This window comes from Podarcis tiliguerta (genome assembly GCF_965153285.1).
Source record: "Podarcis tiliguerta genome assembly, chromosome: 9".
NCBI lineage: Eukaryota > Metazoa > Chordata > Lepidosauria > Squamata > Lacertidae > Podarcis > Podarcis tiliguerta.
The window spans coordinates 64,926,583-64,942,790 of NC_139542.1; the positions used below are offsets into that span (position 1 = coordinate 64,926,583).

The 16,208-nt window shown below is 42.7% G+C and overlaps 1 protein-coding gene across 2 annotated transcripts in view; it reads left to right on the forward strand.

Annotated features, from left to right (window-relative positions):
* The window catches only part of SEPSECS (Sep (O-phosphoserine) tRNA:Sec (selenocysteine) tRNA synthase), a 40,753-nt gene that overhangs the window by 12,639 nt on the left and 11,906 nt on the right, over positions 1–16,208 (forward strand). For both annotated transcript variants that reach the window (XM_083458363.1, XM_083458364.1), the window contains exons 5-8: positions 942–1,095; positions 7,514–7,616; positions 13,543–13,672; positions 13,794–13,885. In XM_083458363.1, the coding sequence (XP_083314489.1) occupies positions 942–1,095; positions 7,514–7,616; positions 13,543–13,672; positions 13,794–13,885 (479 nt within the window). The remainder of the gene's footprint in view (positions 1–941; positions 1,096–7,513; positions 7,617–13,542; positions 13,673–13,793; positions 13,886–16,208) is intronic.

Genomic DNA, 16,208 nt, shown 5'->3' on the forward strand with positions numbered 1-16,208 from the left:
ACTGGAAGCCTGATACAAGCTATGATTTTAAATAATTATATGCAAAATTCAGTTTCCTTCCTTCTTCTATAGTTTTCTGGTTTCCCAGTTATCTTTGAAACACACAGTCTCTTTTGTCCCTGGGTCATGTGAGGATTTTTCTAAAGCCATACAAACCTTACAGTTCTCGGCAGAAATCGTACTGGTTTTCAGTATTCTATTTCTCACCTTCTATTTGAAGAGTGAGAATGTGTGTGAACATTCTGTAGCATCCTAGCAGCTTGTCCAGAGGCTGATAAAGAACTTGCAGACAAACAACTGTGGTAGAGATCCACAAAATCTGCAATAGCTGCTAAGAAGGAAAATAGCCAATAAGCTCCTGAAAGGCTAACTTACAATAAGTCTGTGAATTTTTTGAGATTTACGTCAAGTGTGATGTAAGCTGCCTCAACACCTTTGCTATATTCTGCAGCATTTCTTTTCAGAGTGTTCAAACCACTGTTGACACACTTAGAATATTATGTCCATCTTCCAGGTTCTTTTACTGGAAGCTGGATGTTCATGCCATCTTGCAGGACGTTTTTGCTAGCAATATTTTAAATTGAGTCTAGAGAGAGTAGCCCTGTCTGCTATATCTTATGTTTGAACGTCAGATCTTGCCCTTAATTTTAATTTTCCATGGGGTGTTGCATGACGAGTGCCAGTGAGATAATTTCCTGGACTGATTGTGCAATACCAGTTTATTTACTGATATCTATAGTGGTTAATATTAAAGTTTAATACTAATTTTAATAGAATAGTCTCTGCAATTTTAAATAGATTAGTTGTCTCTGTAGTAAGCAATGAGAATAAAATCAAACAAAGGAGGCACACTGGAGTGAAGATAGGCACATAGAGTGAAGATTAAATTGTAGGAGAATCCAGGATGCCCACTCATATATTGTTTTTGTTGGCTGGACTAGGTTTTGAGCCCGTGGTGGTAGAAAATGTATTAGAAGGTGACGAGCTGCGTACAGACCTCAAGGCAGTGGAAGCTAAAATCCAGGATCTTGAGGCTGATAATATACTCTGTGTTCATTCTACCACATCATGTTTTGCTCCAAGGGTGCCTGACAGGTAAATAAAGCAACATGTAAACTTTTGGTAGCTATAATTTATATTTGACTTTGAGGGTAGCAATGATGCTACTACTGCCTGTGATTGACTAAGTTTCCCTAATGTCCAAGACGTGCAGGCATAGGCAAACTCCGGCCCTCCAGATGTTTTGAGACTACAATTCCTATCATCCCTGACCACTGGTCCTGTTAGCTAGGGATGATGGGAATTGTAGTTCTAAAACATCTGTGGGGCTGGAGTTTGCCTATGCCTGTCCACAAGGGATCAGATAATGGAGAAGGGTCTCTGGCTGTCGTTGGTTGAGCTTCTCATGTCCTAGAATGAGTCACCGCAGGCAGAGGGACAGGAGGAAATAGAAAATAGAGAGACGGGATCGTGAGCAGGCCTCAAGCCAATGGAAGCAATGTAGGGGAGATGGGGATGGGAACTAGGAAAGAAAGACTGGGAATTGTCCAGAGCTGCGAGAAAGACCATGGAACATACTTTATTGAGGAAGGAAAGTGGGGATAAAGTTGGCAGAAACAAGAGGTTCACATGGCCAGGAAGGAGGATGTAATTGACACAGTCTGCCAGATATTTGATGGAGGTCTATGATTGAGATACATTTTATGTTCTGGTTTTGTACAGCTCTTACGATACTACTCTAGACTACAGGTAAGGAATTGTATGTTTGAATGCTCTCTTGTGTTAAAGCGAAACCTCCTGCACTTAAAAAGCTAGCGTTTTATAAGTGAGGTTCTGTTGTGCTGGCTTGTTTGTGCAGAGAAATCTTAAATGTCAGAATAATGCAAAATTTGCATGTTAGTCTTCAATAATTCATGGAAAGACAGGAGGGAGTTCCTAACTAGGATATGAACATTACCAGGTGGAACAAAAGTCAGACAAATGATTTTTATCATACCTGCTTTAGATTAATGATCCTCCACAACTGTACTTTGGAGTAAAGTTATTCTTGCAAATTGCTTTTCCTGAGGGCCTCTAATTAGGATGGATATCATCTTTAGCTGCTGGAATTATTGATAGAAAAGCAACTTCTTTAACGTCTAATGTTTCTGCTACCTCTCTGTTGATGTTCATTTGATAAGCTTATAGGAAGCGTTGACTAACTGTGCAATCCTAATTGTGCCTACTCTGAAGTAAGTAAGCTCTGTTGAATTCAGTGGGGCTCACACCCATGTAGGTGGAGCTAGGATTGCCGCCTAAGCCATTCCATTCCGAGCAGTTAAAACAAAGGTAATTAACAATTTTTTTAATTCCGTAAAAATGCATCACTGTTCATTTTGTGAACTGTTCATCTGTGGTTGTCAGCAAAAATTTGTTTGGAACACTTCTGAACTCCACAAAATATAACACTTCAAGTCTGCTTTTCTCTTCAAAGTTGAAGCATATTCCAATTTTGTGGGTAAATGATTTGGGCTTGTGGATGGGAGACAAAGAGTCGGCTGAGAAACTAATAAATTGTGATTGCGGTTGCAGAGGGTAAGAAAATTTATCCTCCAAATTGGATTGTCTTTCAAGTAGTGGTGGTAAAAATGATCTGTAGTATAAACTGTGTAAATAACTTCCTTCATGCATGCAAATATGTATCTGCAGTTACATAATGAGGAGCACAGGCAAGAGTTTTACAGGTTTAGTGATTCCTATTAACACATTTACCACTGTCACATACTATAGCAATGGTCAAAAAAAGTATCTCCTAGCGTAAGATAGTCTTCCTCTCTATTTTTTAGACCTTTATCTTGCCTTCCTTCTTCTTTTTTCTTCCTCATTTCCATATTACCTTTTTGTATTTTTTTAATTCAGTTGTTTCAAAAATGGCAGATCCATAGGATTTTGTATCCTGTGATCTTAATCCAGAGTGTTCTGCATATGATCCTTGACCTAGCTATATATTATGGGGTAGATAGGATAGTAGTTTTAGACTGCGTCCAAGAACTTTTGGGGTTTCACAGAAAGGTAGTGGAAAGTATTTCCTAAAGGCAAAAAGTTTGAAAATTACTGATGTAGGTGAAAGATGATCAAGATCAACTGAAACAGAAAAACACACACACACACACACACCAGCATTGAACTGTTGGATTGTGACCTCAGTGTCAAGTACTAGCTGGAATTTGCAGTCCTCCTCTAGAAGTCTTTGCATTTAGAAATATAAAAAGGTAAAGGGACCCCTGACCATTAGGTCCAGTCATGACCGACTCTGGGGTTGCGGTGCTCATCTTGCTTTATTGGCCGAGGGAGCCGGTGTATAGCTTCTGGGTCATGTGGCCAGCATGACTAAGCCGCTTCTGGCGAACCAGAGCAGCGCACGGAAACACCGTTTACCTTCCCGCCGGAGCGGTACCTATTTATCTACTTGCACTGACGTGCTTTCGAACTGCTAGGTTGGCAGAAGCAGGAACCGAGCAATGGGAACTCACCCCATCACAGGGATTCAAACCGCTGACCTTCTGATCGGCAAGTCCTAGGCTCTGTGGTTTAACCCACAGCGCCACCCGTGTCCCTTCTTTAGAAATATAGTCACATATAAAAGTTGAACTTCTGAGTAAGAATCTTTTTTCCCTTTTACTGTAAATTAGTTTCGGCTAGACTGAATTGGTTTTTTAAATATATTGTTTATTTATTGATTTAATAAACGTGTGTACAAGTATGTGGTAAAAGGATATAAAGTTGGTCTAATAATTCTGTCTTTGTGCCGTGAATGTTGTCTAAACCGAGTTGGAAAAAAATTCTGGATTGAACCAGGGATGTGAAAATAAAAATAACCTAATCTCAGGCCATTGCAATTTGCCGTTCATTTCTCTGCTGCCAGCTTTGTAGTCCGGTACATTGTTGTGCGCTGTCTCATTCCTGAAACTATGAATTTAAAATATTCAATGGCATTTGAAGGGCCTTTTTTTTATTAAAGGACTGCTGTCAACCCCTGAAGGTCACACATTTATCTTTTCAGCAGGATTGCCCCCATTGCTGCAACCTCAGAAAATATATTTCAACTTTGCTATAACATTTTGTCTAGGTATCAGATGAAATGGCATTTTCCTTTTATAACTTTTATGTGGTCATTTCTTCCAGCACTATTCCTTTGCATGTAAAGATTATTTGAACTCCCATGTTAGGGACCCCTGCCTGAGGAAAGTTCAGGCATAAGTGTATTCCTTCCTCCAAAGTTTCATACTTCATATAATTATTTCTCGGGAGCACCTATCTCTTCAGCCAGCTCACTTGTTCTACCCTTAGACTGCAATCCATTGTATAAGATCATGCAGTTACAATGCAAACCAAACCACATTGATTTGAGTGGTTATAAATGCACCTTACTTGTTGATTGGATTGCGACCTGTTTTTCTAGCTGTTGTTCTAAACCAGAGATGGCAAATGCCCATATTCTTAAACTAATGCATTCTGCAAAAATTCAGTAGCCATATCTACCTGAGCCTAGGGTTTGCCGATGGGAAGGTCGACGGTTCGAATCCCCACAATGGAGTGAGCTTCCGTTGTTTGGTCTCAGATCCTGCCCACCTAGCAGTTCGAAAGCACATCATAGTGCAAGTAGATAAATAGGTACCACTGTGGTGGGAAGGTAAACGCCATTTCTGTGCGCTGCTCTGGTTCGCCAGAAGCAGCTTAGTCATGCTGGCCACATGACCCAGAAGCTGTCTACAGACAAATGCCGGCTCCCTCGGCCTATAGAGCGAGATGAGCGCTGCAACCCCAGAATCATCCACCACTGGACCTAACGGTCAGGGGTACCTTTACCTTTACCTTTTACATATCTATATAAAATAAAGCACACAGCAGATGGTTTTAAAACATCCTTTTCCTCCTGCATTTCACTTTAAATACATTTGAGAGTGGCCCTTTGAATCTCTTTGAACTCTGGCATCTCTGCAACCTTGCTGTTCAGAGCTCCTGCAACCAAAAGCAAAAGTAATTGATGTTCATGCAAGGAGGACATCCTAGTCTATAACATCAAACTTAATGATTGCTGCCCGAACTCTCAAACCATTAAATGTTGAGAAAAGTGGTGTTCAGTTGCTATGCAGCAGTCTACCTTGCATTGGCTACTGAAGCAGGGCATGCTTAGTAAATGGGCTGTAACATTTTTAAAAACCATATTTGGAATGGCTTCACTTGGGGTTGGTACTGGTTTGTAGGCAAGCACTGATCACCCCACACTTTGGGAAAAGGAGGAGGAAGCAGGCATGTGAACCCTGCAGCTTGTGTCTGCTCATTGTTAAACTGCCATCATACTGCAGTTTGGCATTATGTCTGAATATTATTAGGTTACAGTGAGCTTCGTAGCTGAATGAGGATTTGATCCCAAGCCTCTCTGATACATGTTCAACATGCTATTTACTGCACCAGTATTTCCCAGGCTTATAAAAATCGTATATCCCTTTTGAGACTTTAGTCTTATCGGTGTACCTCTTTTTGGGCAAAGATAATTGGGGGGGGGGTATTTTTCATAATACTGTTTTATCTCTGATTGTGTGTGTGTGTGTACGTGTACCCTTTGAAACCCTTTCTCCTACCCCCCCCCCCACTGGTACTTTAAATAATAACCTGATTTTTGCAGTTCAGACTTCGTACTCCTCCACTTGCTTCGCTACAGTAGTAAAGACCTGCTTCAGAATAGAGTGAACTTTGGATTAGTTGCTTGTGCACATAGATTACCAGCTCATTTAAACGAAGGCTGTAGGAAGAGAATGATAATTTTAATTGCTGCCAAATTAGCTTGGATTGGATTTATAGCTCAGAGGCGCAATTTTTCATCTCTTGGGCCAGGGTGGATTAAAAATGGATGATTTTATATAAATGGATTTTTGAATAAATGAAATTATACCAAGTGCTCCCTAAAACAACTTGGTTTTAAGTTGTTTCTGAGTTTGAAAAAGCCATTAGAATCTACATTTACATTCTCTTAAAACCAAATCCGTTATCCCCCTGCTAAATATAGTACATTGAACCTAAGCCTGATTTCCTATGTTAAAGAATGAATGAGAAGCAAAAAAAAAGTCTCATGAAGTTGAGCATTACACAGATGACACAATAGGTTATGAATCGTATTAATTGTTGTGAAAATTGTACATATGTAGGCAGTTCAGTAGACAGGATGTTATAGCGGTATACTGTTCTTGGTAGCGCTGCAGCTGTACAGTGAATCAGACAAAAAAAATGGGACATCCGTTTTCTTTCCTTCTGTGTGCTCCCCACACTGACTTTGAGGGCTCCCAGGGGGCTGGAGGGGTCAGAAGAAGAAGCACCTATGGAACTGCATAGTCCTTAATTTCACAGCTGTTCCCGTAACTAGACCTAGATTCTGTAGTATAAAAGACATGGGAGCTGCACCCTAAGATCTTTAGGTACTGTTCAAGTATTTTAGCTGTTCTAGCATTCAATTAGTAGGCATACTTTCCCCCTGCCCCCCAAAATGCCCTAATCAGAAAGTTGGATTTTTTTTGGTTTAAATCATTTCAAGATGTCCTGAACTATTTAATTTTCACAACAGACTTTATATCAGGCATAGGCAAACTCTGTCCTCCAGATGTTTTGGGACTACAACTCCCATCATCCCTAGCTAACAGGACCAGTGGTCAGGGATGATGGAAGTTGTAGTCCCAAAACATCTGAAGGGCAGAGTTTGCCTATGCCTGCATTATATGTTTGGTCCCCATTGAAGTCGAAATCTAGATAGATGGGAAGGTTGTGATTTAAAAAGAAATTGAACGCATCTAAATAATTACAACTATGTTTATATAATTACCACTACAGTGGTACCTTGGTTGTTGAATGGCTTGGCTCCCGAACAAATCAGCTCCCAAACGCCGCAAACCCGGAAGTGAGTGTTCCGGTTTGTGAACGTTTTTCAGAAGCCAAATGTATTTCGCAGCTTCCGATTGAATGCAGGAAGCTTCTGCACTCAGTCGGAAGTTTTTGAACGGCTCCGGGCTTCGAACGGACTCCCGGAACGGATTAAATTCGACAACGAAGGTACCACTGTATTGGACTGTAAAATAAGTGCTTTTTAAACTGAATTCTTAGTCCAAATACTCATTAGAAAAATAGATAAGAATGCAACTTTAGCTAACATCTAAATAACTCTTGAACTAATACCATAGGGCATGGTCTCAAACAGCATGAAACTTAGGAAGCTGCAAAGGCTTTTGGTGATATGCTCATCTGTTCAAAGTCAACGCCAAATATGTCACCGGGTTTCCATAATCCCCTTGTAGGTTATGCAGCTATTTGAACTGTTTGAACTGTTTCTATCCCATCTTAAGCAGTAGGAGGCTAACTGAGATACTCTACTTTGTTTCCTTTACATTTCCTTTTAATTTATTTCAGTCTTTTCTCCCAGGTTCCTTCTATTACTTTTCTCTCCTTGACTGTGTTTGCCCAAATTTCAATTTTATATTTGCAGATTGGAAGAATTGGCCGAGATTTGTGCAAGATATGACATCCCCCACATTGTCAATAATGCATATGGAGTCCAGTCCTCCAAATGTATGCATCTCATTCAGCAGGTAAGGGACATTTACCTTTATCTTGGATGTTGTGTCTCTAGATTAACTAGAGTTTTACACCAGACTTTGAAACTTGGAGCTTTCTAGCTGGCAATACTGTGTTTCTGTTATTATTATTAATTATACCCCGCCCATCTGGCTGGGTTTCCCCATCCACTCTGGGCGGCTTCCAACAAAATATTAAAATACAGTAGTCCATCAAACATTAAAAGCTTCCCTAAACTGGGCTGCCTTCAGATGTCTTCTAAAAATCTGGTAGTTGTTTTTCTCTTTGACATCTGGTAGGAGCGCATTCTACAGGGCGGGTGCCACTACCGAGAAGGCCCTCTGCCTGGTTTCCTGTAACTTTGCTTCTAGCAGCGAGGAAACCACCAGAACGCCCTCGGCACTGGACCTCAGTGTCCGGGCAGAACGATGGAGGTGGAGACGCTCCTTCAGGTATACTGGACCGAGGCTGTTTAGGGCTTTAAAGGTCAGCACCAACACTTTGAATTGTGCTCGGAAATGTACTGGGAGCCAGTGTAGGTCTTTCAAGACCGGTGTTATATGGTCCCGGCGGCCGCTCCCAGTCACCAGTCTAGCTGCCACATTCTGGATTAATTGTAGTTTCCGGGTCACCTTCAAAGGTAGCCCTAGATAGAGCACATTGAGTAGTCCAAGCGAGAGATAACCAGAGCATGCACCACTCTGGCGAGACAGTCTGCGGGCAGGCAGGGTCTCAGCCTGCGTACCAGACGGAGTTGGTAAGCAGCTGCCCTGGACACAGAATTGATCTGTGCCTCCATGGACAGCTGTGAGTCCAGAATGACTCCCAGGCTGCGCACCTGGTCCTTCAGGGGCACAGTTACCCCATTCAGGACCAGGGAGTCCCCCACATCCGCCCGCCCCCTGTCCCCCAAAAACAGTACTTCTGTCTTGTCAGGATTCAACCTCAATCTGTTAGCCGCCATCCATCCTCCAACCACCTCCAGACACTCACACAGAAAACCAGGGCTTCTTCAGGATCATCAACTTTCTCCACTGGAAGACGTCTCCTGAATCAGTCTCCTGGGGGATAGGGCATCTGAATGGGCCCCCACCGTTGCAGGGAGGAATTGCTGCTACCAGTCTAAACTTTGCACATGCATGCATGCACCTGCAGTATGATGCTGGGGTGTGTGACGATAATAATACTGACATGAGAGATCTTTTGTAAGACTGAAAAGGTGCTATATGAATACTAGGTGTTTGTTATGGTTCTTTATTTATGTGATTCCTGCATATGAATTGACATCCATCTAATTTTTCTAAACCGACGGGCAGCTCAGCCCACAAAAAAGTTCACCCAATATTAAGGCCATTTTGAGCTCTCGGATATGGTTTTCCCAATTTGGGAGCTTTTGCCACCAGTACTTCTTCGTGCAAAACGACGTCACTGTGTGTGAAACTTCCTTTGTTGCAAAATTTGAGCTCCTTTAAATTGTTGAGCTGCTCAGATTTGCCACTGTTGTCTCTGTGTGATTGCGCTGATGTATAGGTTATGGATATGCAGCCAGAAGCAGCAGATTGAGCCAGCATGTGATGGAGATGCCTGCTGAGGCAGGAGTCTTGTGCCCCTTTCCAACTGCCTATCTTGAGTATGAGTATAAATACTGTGGAACTTTTCTGCATCAGTAGTCCTTGTCTAGCCATCTGGCTAGCCAGTTTTCATAAGCTTTCTGCTTTCTTGATCTCCCCCCTCCCTCCATTTGGGGGCGACCCCTATGTTAAGATAGGCCAGACTTCTTGGGATTTTAGGAATGTGGGTCAGATTGTTGCTGAAATCTGTTTGTTAAGGATATTTTAATCACATACATAGTTATGGAATCTGAACTTTTAAAAAGCTGCATTTGGAAAGATGCAATTCTTGGTTACAGCAGCCACGAAATTAAAAGACGCCTGCTTCTTGGGAGAAAAGCAATGACAAACATAGACAGCATCTTAAAAAGCAGAGATATCACCTTGCCAACGAAGGTCCGTATAGTAAAAGCTATGGTTTTCCCAGTAGTGATGTATGGAAGTGAGAGCTGGACCATAAAGAAGGCTGATCGCTGAAGAACTGATGCTTTTGAATTATGGTGCTGGAGGAGACTCTTGAGAGTCCCATGGACTGCAAGAAGATCAAACCTATCCATTCTTAAGGAAATCAGCCCTGAGTGCTCACTGGAAGGACAGATCCTGAAGCTGAGGCTCCAATACTTTGGCCACCTCATAAGAAGAGAAGACTCCCTGGAAAAGACCCTGATGTTGGGAAAGATGGAGGGCACAAGAAGAAGGGGACAACAGAGGACAAGATGGTTGGACAGTGTTCTCAAAGCTAGCAGCATGAGTTTGACCAAACTGCGGGAGGCAGCGGAAGACTAGGAGTGCCTGGCGTGCTCTGGTCCATGGCATCACGAAGGGTTGGACACGACCAAACAACAACAACAACAATTCTTGTCCTGTGGCCGATAAAGGCATACGGCAAAACAAGGGATGCATCAAAATAATTCACCTTGGTGTGGGGTCTGTTTCCCTGTATCCCTTATGTCACAGCACCTTCCTTCCCTAACTGTTCAACATACACTGATATTAACCTACTTCAGCTGCTGGCATTAGATTCTGTCGGATGAGAAAACAAGCTAGCGCCAACACACGCAGAACAAAACTATAATTAATACCAGCAAGATCAGGATTGTGGGAATTTGCTTTGAGGTAGGTATACACCCTCAAGGGTGGATCCTGATTTACAAAACATGGTTTGGGTAGGGACGGTCTTATGGCGGCTGCACCACATAGAACTGAGTGGGGTGTGAGGACAGAAAATTCGAGAGATAAAAGAATTATCTAATGAAAGAACTTGAAGATGGGAGACCTCTGTAACACAGACTTGTTATTAAATTGCCTGAGGAAGGTAAGAACTGGCGCTGGGGAACCAGGTGGGGCTTGAGCCCACCCTATCTTTTTTCCCCTCAGGCCTTGAACGCCAGAAATGAGATGCGTGTGAAGACAGTAGTATGGCAGACAATCAACAAGAAATAGGCCGGACAGTCACCACTCTTCCCATCCTCACAAACATATTTTCAGAGCTGGCTGTAGCCAAATTAACATTTGTATTGTGGAAAGCTCCACTGTTACATAGGAACGCTGAGATCAAAATGTGAAGAACAATTTAACTTTCTACATCACCTGTAATGGAAATAATAAATCACTTCTAATGATAGCCTTGTCAAGAAAATACTGAGTAGCACAATTGGTCCATTAGTCCACTGGGTTGCATAGTGCTTTCTGTTTTGCTCCTGTTTGTTTATGATTTATGTTAAGACATTCAAAGGGATCACTTTTACTTATATTTTTAAATGTTTTCTGCTTTGCATTGGGAAAACGGATCTGCTTTGCTGATGGGAGATGCACAATTTATAGTAAACATGTGGGTTCTTGGGGTGGTAGTCAACTAAGCTGTACTCAGAGTTGACCTATTAAAATTAATATATAACTTAGTTGTGCTCATTAATCTCAATGGATCTACAGTGGTACCTTGGTTTGCATACGTCTTGGTTTGCATAAGTTTTGGATTACAAACACGTCAAACAAGGAAGTGCATGTCCCAGTTTGCAACCTTTTTTTTGGATTACACCCCATTTTTTTGGATTATGAACTTTTTTTTTTTTTTTTTTTTTTTTGAGGCTCCATTGGCGAAAGCGCGCCTTGGGTTACAACCTGTTTTGGTTTACAAACAGACCTCCAGAATGGATTATGGTTGTAAACCAAAGTACCACTGTACTCAAAATAGAGCTGATTGTCACTCTAAAGCTCAATCCAGGCAGGGTGGTAGTGTTGGTAGATGGTTGACCACACCTGGGAGATAAGTGTTCAAACCTTTTTGAATAGATTTCCACTCCTTGAGGGTCAAGTTCACAGACTGGAGGTGCTGTTAGATGCAGCCTGAATGGCTCTGTGTGCAATTCTATGTACAATTCAAAGGACTGGTTTTACCATAACCTATAAAGCCCTGTGTAGTTTGGGATCAACTCTGGGACAATGCATCCCCTGATGCTATCTGAGATGGTCATTGTCTTGAGTTCTCCCACCAGATGATGAGAAGGAGGGGGGGGGACAGGAGAACAGGTCCTTTTCTGTGTTGGCACCCTGCTTGTGGAGCACACACCATCTGACTGCACACTTAGTGCCTATAATGGGTGGGGGATGACGACATGTTTATCTGCACAGATGTTCTAATTTAGCGTATGTTGTTCTGTTGTTTTATTCCTTGCGGATTTTAGGATCTTAGCTGGATTATTTTATTCTGCTGCTGTTATATCTTAGCATGTTTTCTATTCTTAAAATGCCAGCTGCCTCCTAAGTCACCTTGGTGAGGTGGGCTAGAAATACGTTAATGTAAATAAATCTTTCTGTTAAAAGACTCGCGCTTCCTAAACAGTTCAGCTTGAGAATGCAGATTAATTTAGAGAAGGTGATCCTCCAACTGTAAATTGAGATATGCATTTTTTATCTTACACAAAGGTCTCTTAGTGAACAGGAATTTGGGGGCTAAAAGCTCATGGCACGTTTTGGAGAAGAGTGGTGTTGCAAGAGACCTGTCCTGTGGTTTTAATCTTTATTGTTTAACATGGTTTTCCAAATCAGTTTTAACAAGGAACAAAGGAGCCCCTGTAATGAAACCTGGGCACAATCTACCAGACACTTCTCCTGTATCAAACTCCATTGACGTGAATGGGAATTGTGCAAGACCCTGATAAGAGACTTAGCTGCCTTTGGTTCTTTCCCTCCCTCAACTGTCACTGAGCAGGAGTCACTTTATCAGGATACTGCGGAGGCCGAGGAGGGAAGTAGGGCCATTCTCAGTGTCAGTTCAGTTCAGCTGACAACACACCATAGCTGTCAACCGTCCCTTATTTGGCAGGAAACTCCCTTATCCCAGCGCCGTGTCCCGCTGCTGTCCCTTATTGATGATGTCCCTTAAATTTCCCGGGTTTCAAAGGAAGCAGCTCCTCTCCCTCCCTGCCTGCCTGCCAGCCAGGGAGGAGGGAGGCTCCAACTGTGTTGCTTGGCTGCGTTGCTCATCCAATAAGGAGTCTAAGAACGACGGGGGGGTGGAGCTTGCATGCTTTGTGCCCAGCCGTGTTGCCTGGGGACTTTCCTTTGCTCAGCGCTTCCCAGCGGAGAGGTGACGGTGGTTTTCCTTGCTGCATCCCCTTTGCCGGGTTGCTGCGCTGTGGGAACCACTACTTGAGGCTTCGTTTGGCTGCTGGCTGGGCTTTCTGCCTTTGGCTTGGAGGGGCTCAGAAGCTGAACATACTGTGCTCTGAAAATCCCTTATTTTGGCTGCTGATCCCTTATTTCCGAGGTGCTGGTCCCTTATTTTCAAATCTGTAAGTTGACAGCTATGCAACACACTTATTTTTTGCTCCTCCTCTCCCAGAACTATTTCCCTTCCAACTGGTCATCCTAAAAAACTTCAAGACGTTTAAGAACAAATGCCTGAGTTTCCTTTCTTTCCTCCTCCTTCCCTATCTCTTTTTCTTTTGGAGGCAGACTGTCATTTTTAGTGAGCTGTCTGGAAGACTTTGCAGCTAAAGAGTTGCTTTAAATAGATATGTGCCAAGAAGGACTGACAATTCTGATTTTCCTGGTAGGCTGTACTGATGGTTAGTGGCTTTGACTAATACTTTGTTCATCCGCCTACTGGGTTTATTTATCTTTTAATTAGCCGGCAAAAGAGAACCATAAAACCGATCAAAAACATCAGAAACAAAAGCAATTATTGTAGCAACAGTAAAAATACAAAAAGCAGTAGATATAAAATAAGCTAAAACTGGATTTTTAAAAGACCAGCTCCTTGTTTAATCACATAGATTAAGGATCGGTCCCGTTGGTTCTCATCTTGGTTCTGTGTCTGTCTTTTTAGGGAGCACGAAGAGGTCGAATTGATGCGTTTGTGCAAAGTTTGGACAAAAACTTCATGGTTCCAGTAGGTGGTGCTATCATTGCTGGCTTCAGTGACTCCTTCATACAGGAGATCAGCAAAATGTACCCAGGTATATAGTTTTTAAATGGATTTTTCTTCAGGAAACAACCCTGAAAGAAACTCAAATAGCTTATTCTCCCCAATGAGAAAAGAAATGATTTATATCTTATTTCTCTCTTCCCCACCCCCAGGAAGAGCATCAGCCTCTCCTTCATTAGATCTTCTCATTACATTGCTGACCTTGGGCACAAAGGGGTATCAACAGCTGCTAAAAGAAAGAAAGGTAATATTTCAAAATTAACTGATGGCAAATTACATCTTAAGTTGTAATAAACATGTAACAAATATTTTTGGAGCCTCAGCTGCAATAGGCACATGAAGCTTTCTTGTTTGGCCTGTAGCTAGGTCTTTGTTGTTGTTTTTAAATGGGCTGACAACCAGGGCTCTGTTTTCTCAGTACCTTGGATCCTGAACACCTTGCGAGTCGAAGGTTTTGGCTCCTAAACGCCGCAAACCCAGAAGTGAGTGTTTTGGAACACGAACATCCGACGTGGCTTCTGATTGGCGGCAGGAGCTTCCTGCCGCCAATCGGAAGCCACACCTTGGTTTCTGAATATTTAGGAAGTCGAATGGACTTCCGGAACGGATTCCGTTCGACTTCCGAGGTACCACTGGATGTGCCATATTTCCACAGTGGGCTGGTATGCATGCAAAGTTTATCCATAGTTCAGCAGTACAGTGGTACCTCGGGTTACAGACGCTTCAGGTTACATACGCTTCAGGTTACAGACTCCACTAACCCAGAAATAGTACCTCGGGTTAAGAACTTTGCATCAGGATGAGAACAGAAATCGGGCAGCAGGAGGCCCCATTAGCTAAAGTGGTGCTTCAGGTTAAGAACAGTTTCAGGTTAAGAACAGACCTCCAGAACGAATTAAGGTCTCAGTGAGGCTGGGGCACCCCCCCCCCCTCTTGCTTTGTTCCATGTACAAACCAGGAATCTTGACTTACAACAAACAATGGTAACTTGCCAATCAAACCAACTTCAGATCATGGGTTATGAAAGAAACTCAAATAGCTTATTCTCCCCAATCAGAAAAGAAATGATTTATATCTTATTTCTCTCTTCCAGGAAGAGCATTGGCCTCTCCTTCAGCTTCTTTAGCAAACAGTTTTTTGTTCTAAACCAAGATTCCTTGTTCACAAATAGCACTAAGCTGAGATTCTTTGAAACTAAAAGTTAACTTAGTTGAAGTCTAGGGCTGGGTGGTATCTGGTTTTCAACACTGCACTATATCACCAGCTAAACATTGTGATATACCAATGTATAACGATGTCTGAAATAAGGATGGAGCTATGTAGAGGCATTGGCTGGCTTCACTGTTATTCTCGCATCATGATTTTTGCCGGCACCTGCTCTTGTGATTCGCTGGCCCCTGCAGGAGGCAGGGGAGAGCTGAGCTGGCAGAGTTAACGGGGGCTACAAAAACCGAGAAAAGCATTGGCTGGCTTTCCGGTTTTTCCCACATTGTGATTTTTGCGTAGCACACAGACACACATAAACATCATGATTCAGGTTATATTGCCAGGTCAAAAATTATGAAACAGAAATTATATGGACTTAAACACGGTTTGGGACGATATATCACCCTGCCCTTCTGAAGTCTCCCATGAGAGCCTGGCGCTTTGCTCAGGCTTGCCCATGTAGTTCTAAGTCATGGTTTAGCATTACATTCTGACCAACCTGGTGCCTTCCATCCTGGAAGCTGCAGGTTGGTCCGCATGAGTCACAACCTCTAAAGCCCAATACAGCCTAAGACCCTCGTACCTACGGGACCGCCTCTCCTGGTATGTCCCACGGAGGACCTTACGGTCTTCAGACAAAAACATCGTGGAGGTTCCAGGCCCCAGGGAGGTTAGGCTGGCCTCGACCAGAGCCTGGGCTTATTCAGCTATGGCCCCAGTCTGGTGGAACGCTCTGTCACAAGAGACTAGGGCCCTGCGGGACTTGACATCTTTCTGCAGGGCCTGCAAGACAGAGCTGTTCCACCAGGCCTTTGGCCGAGGCACAGTCTGACCCCCTCCTTTGGTAATCCTTATAGAACGCTAGCCCAATGGTTTCCATTAATTTGATTCTGAATTGATTTTAGAATGAATTGATTTTAGAATGTATTTCAATTAATTGATTGTGATTTTATGTAAATTGTGTTACTTTTACTGTTGTTAGCCGCTCTGAGCCCGGCTTCGGCTGGGGAGGGCAGGATATAAATAAAATTTTTGTATTATTATTATTATTATTATTATTATTATTATTATTATTGTTATGGCTGTGGGTGCAGTGGTGGTCCTGCCACCCCACTGAGCCCTTCCATTCTGTCTGGGGTTTGAATTATGGTCTTAGACTATAATAGCTAAGACATTCCCAAGACCACCCAATAAGATTTTTCTGATAATCGGATTACCTAGCCCTCTAATTTCAAATTTGCAAGTATCTTTTTCCCACGCTTGCCTCGATTTGCTGTCAGCCTGGTTTATCTGCATTAAGTGCCTGGCTGCAACCTCAAATGAAACTGTGTGCTGGGTCTACGTGAGACCGTTGGGAAAAG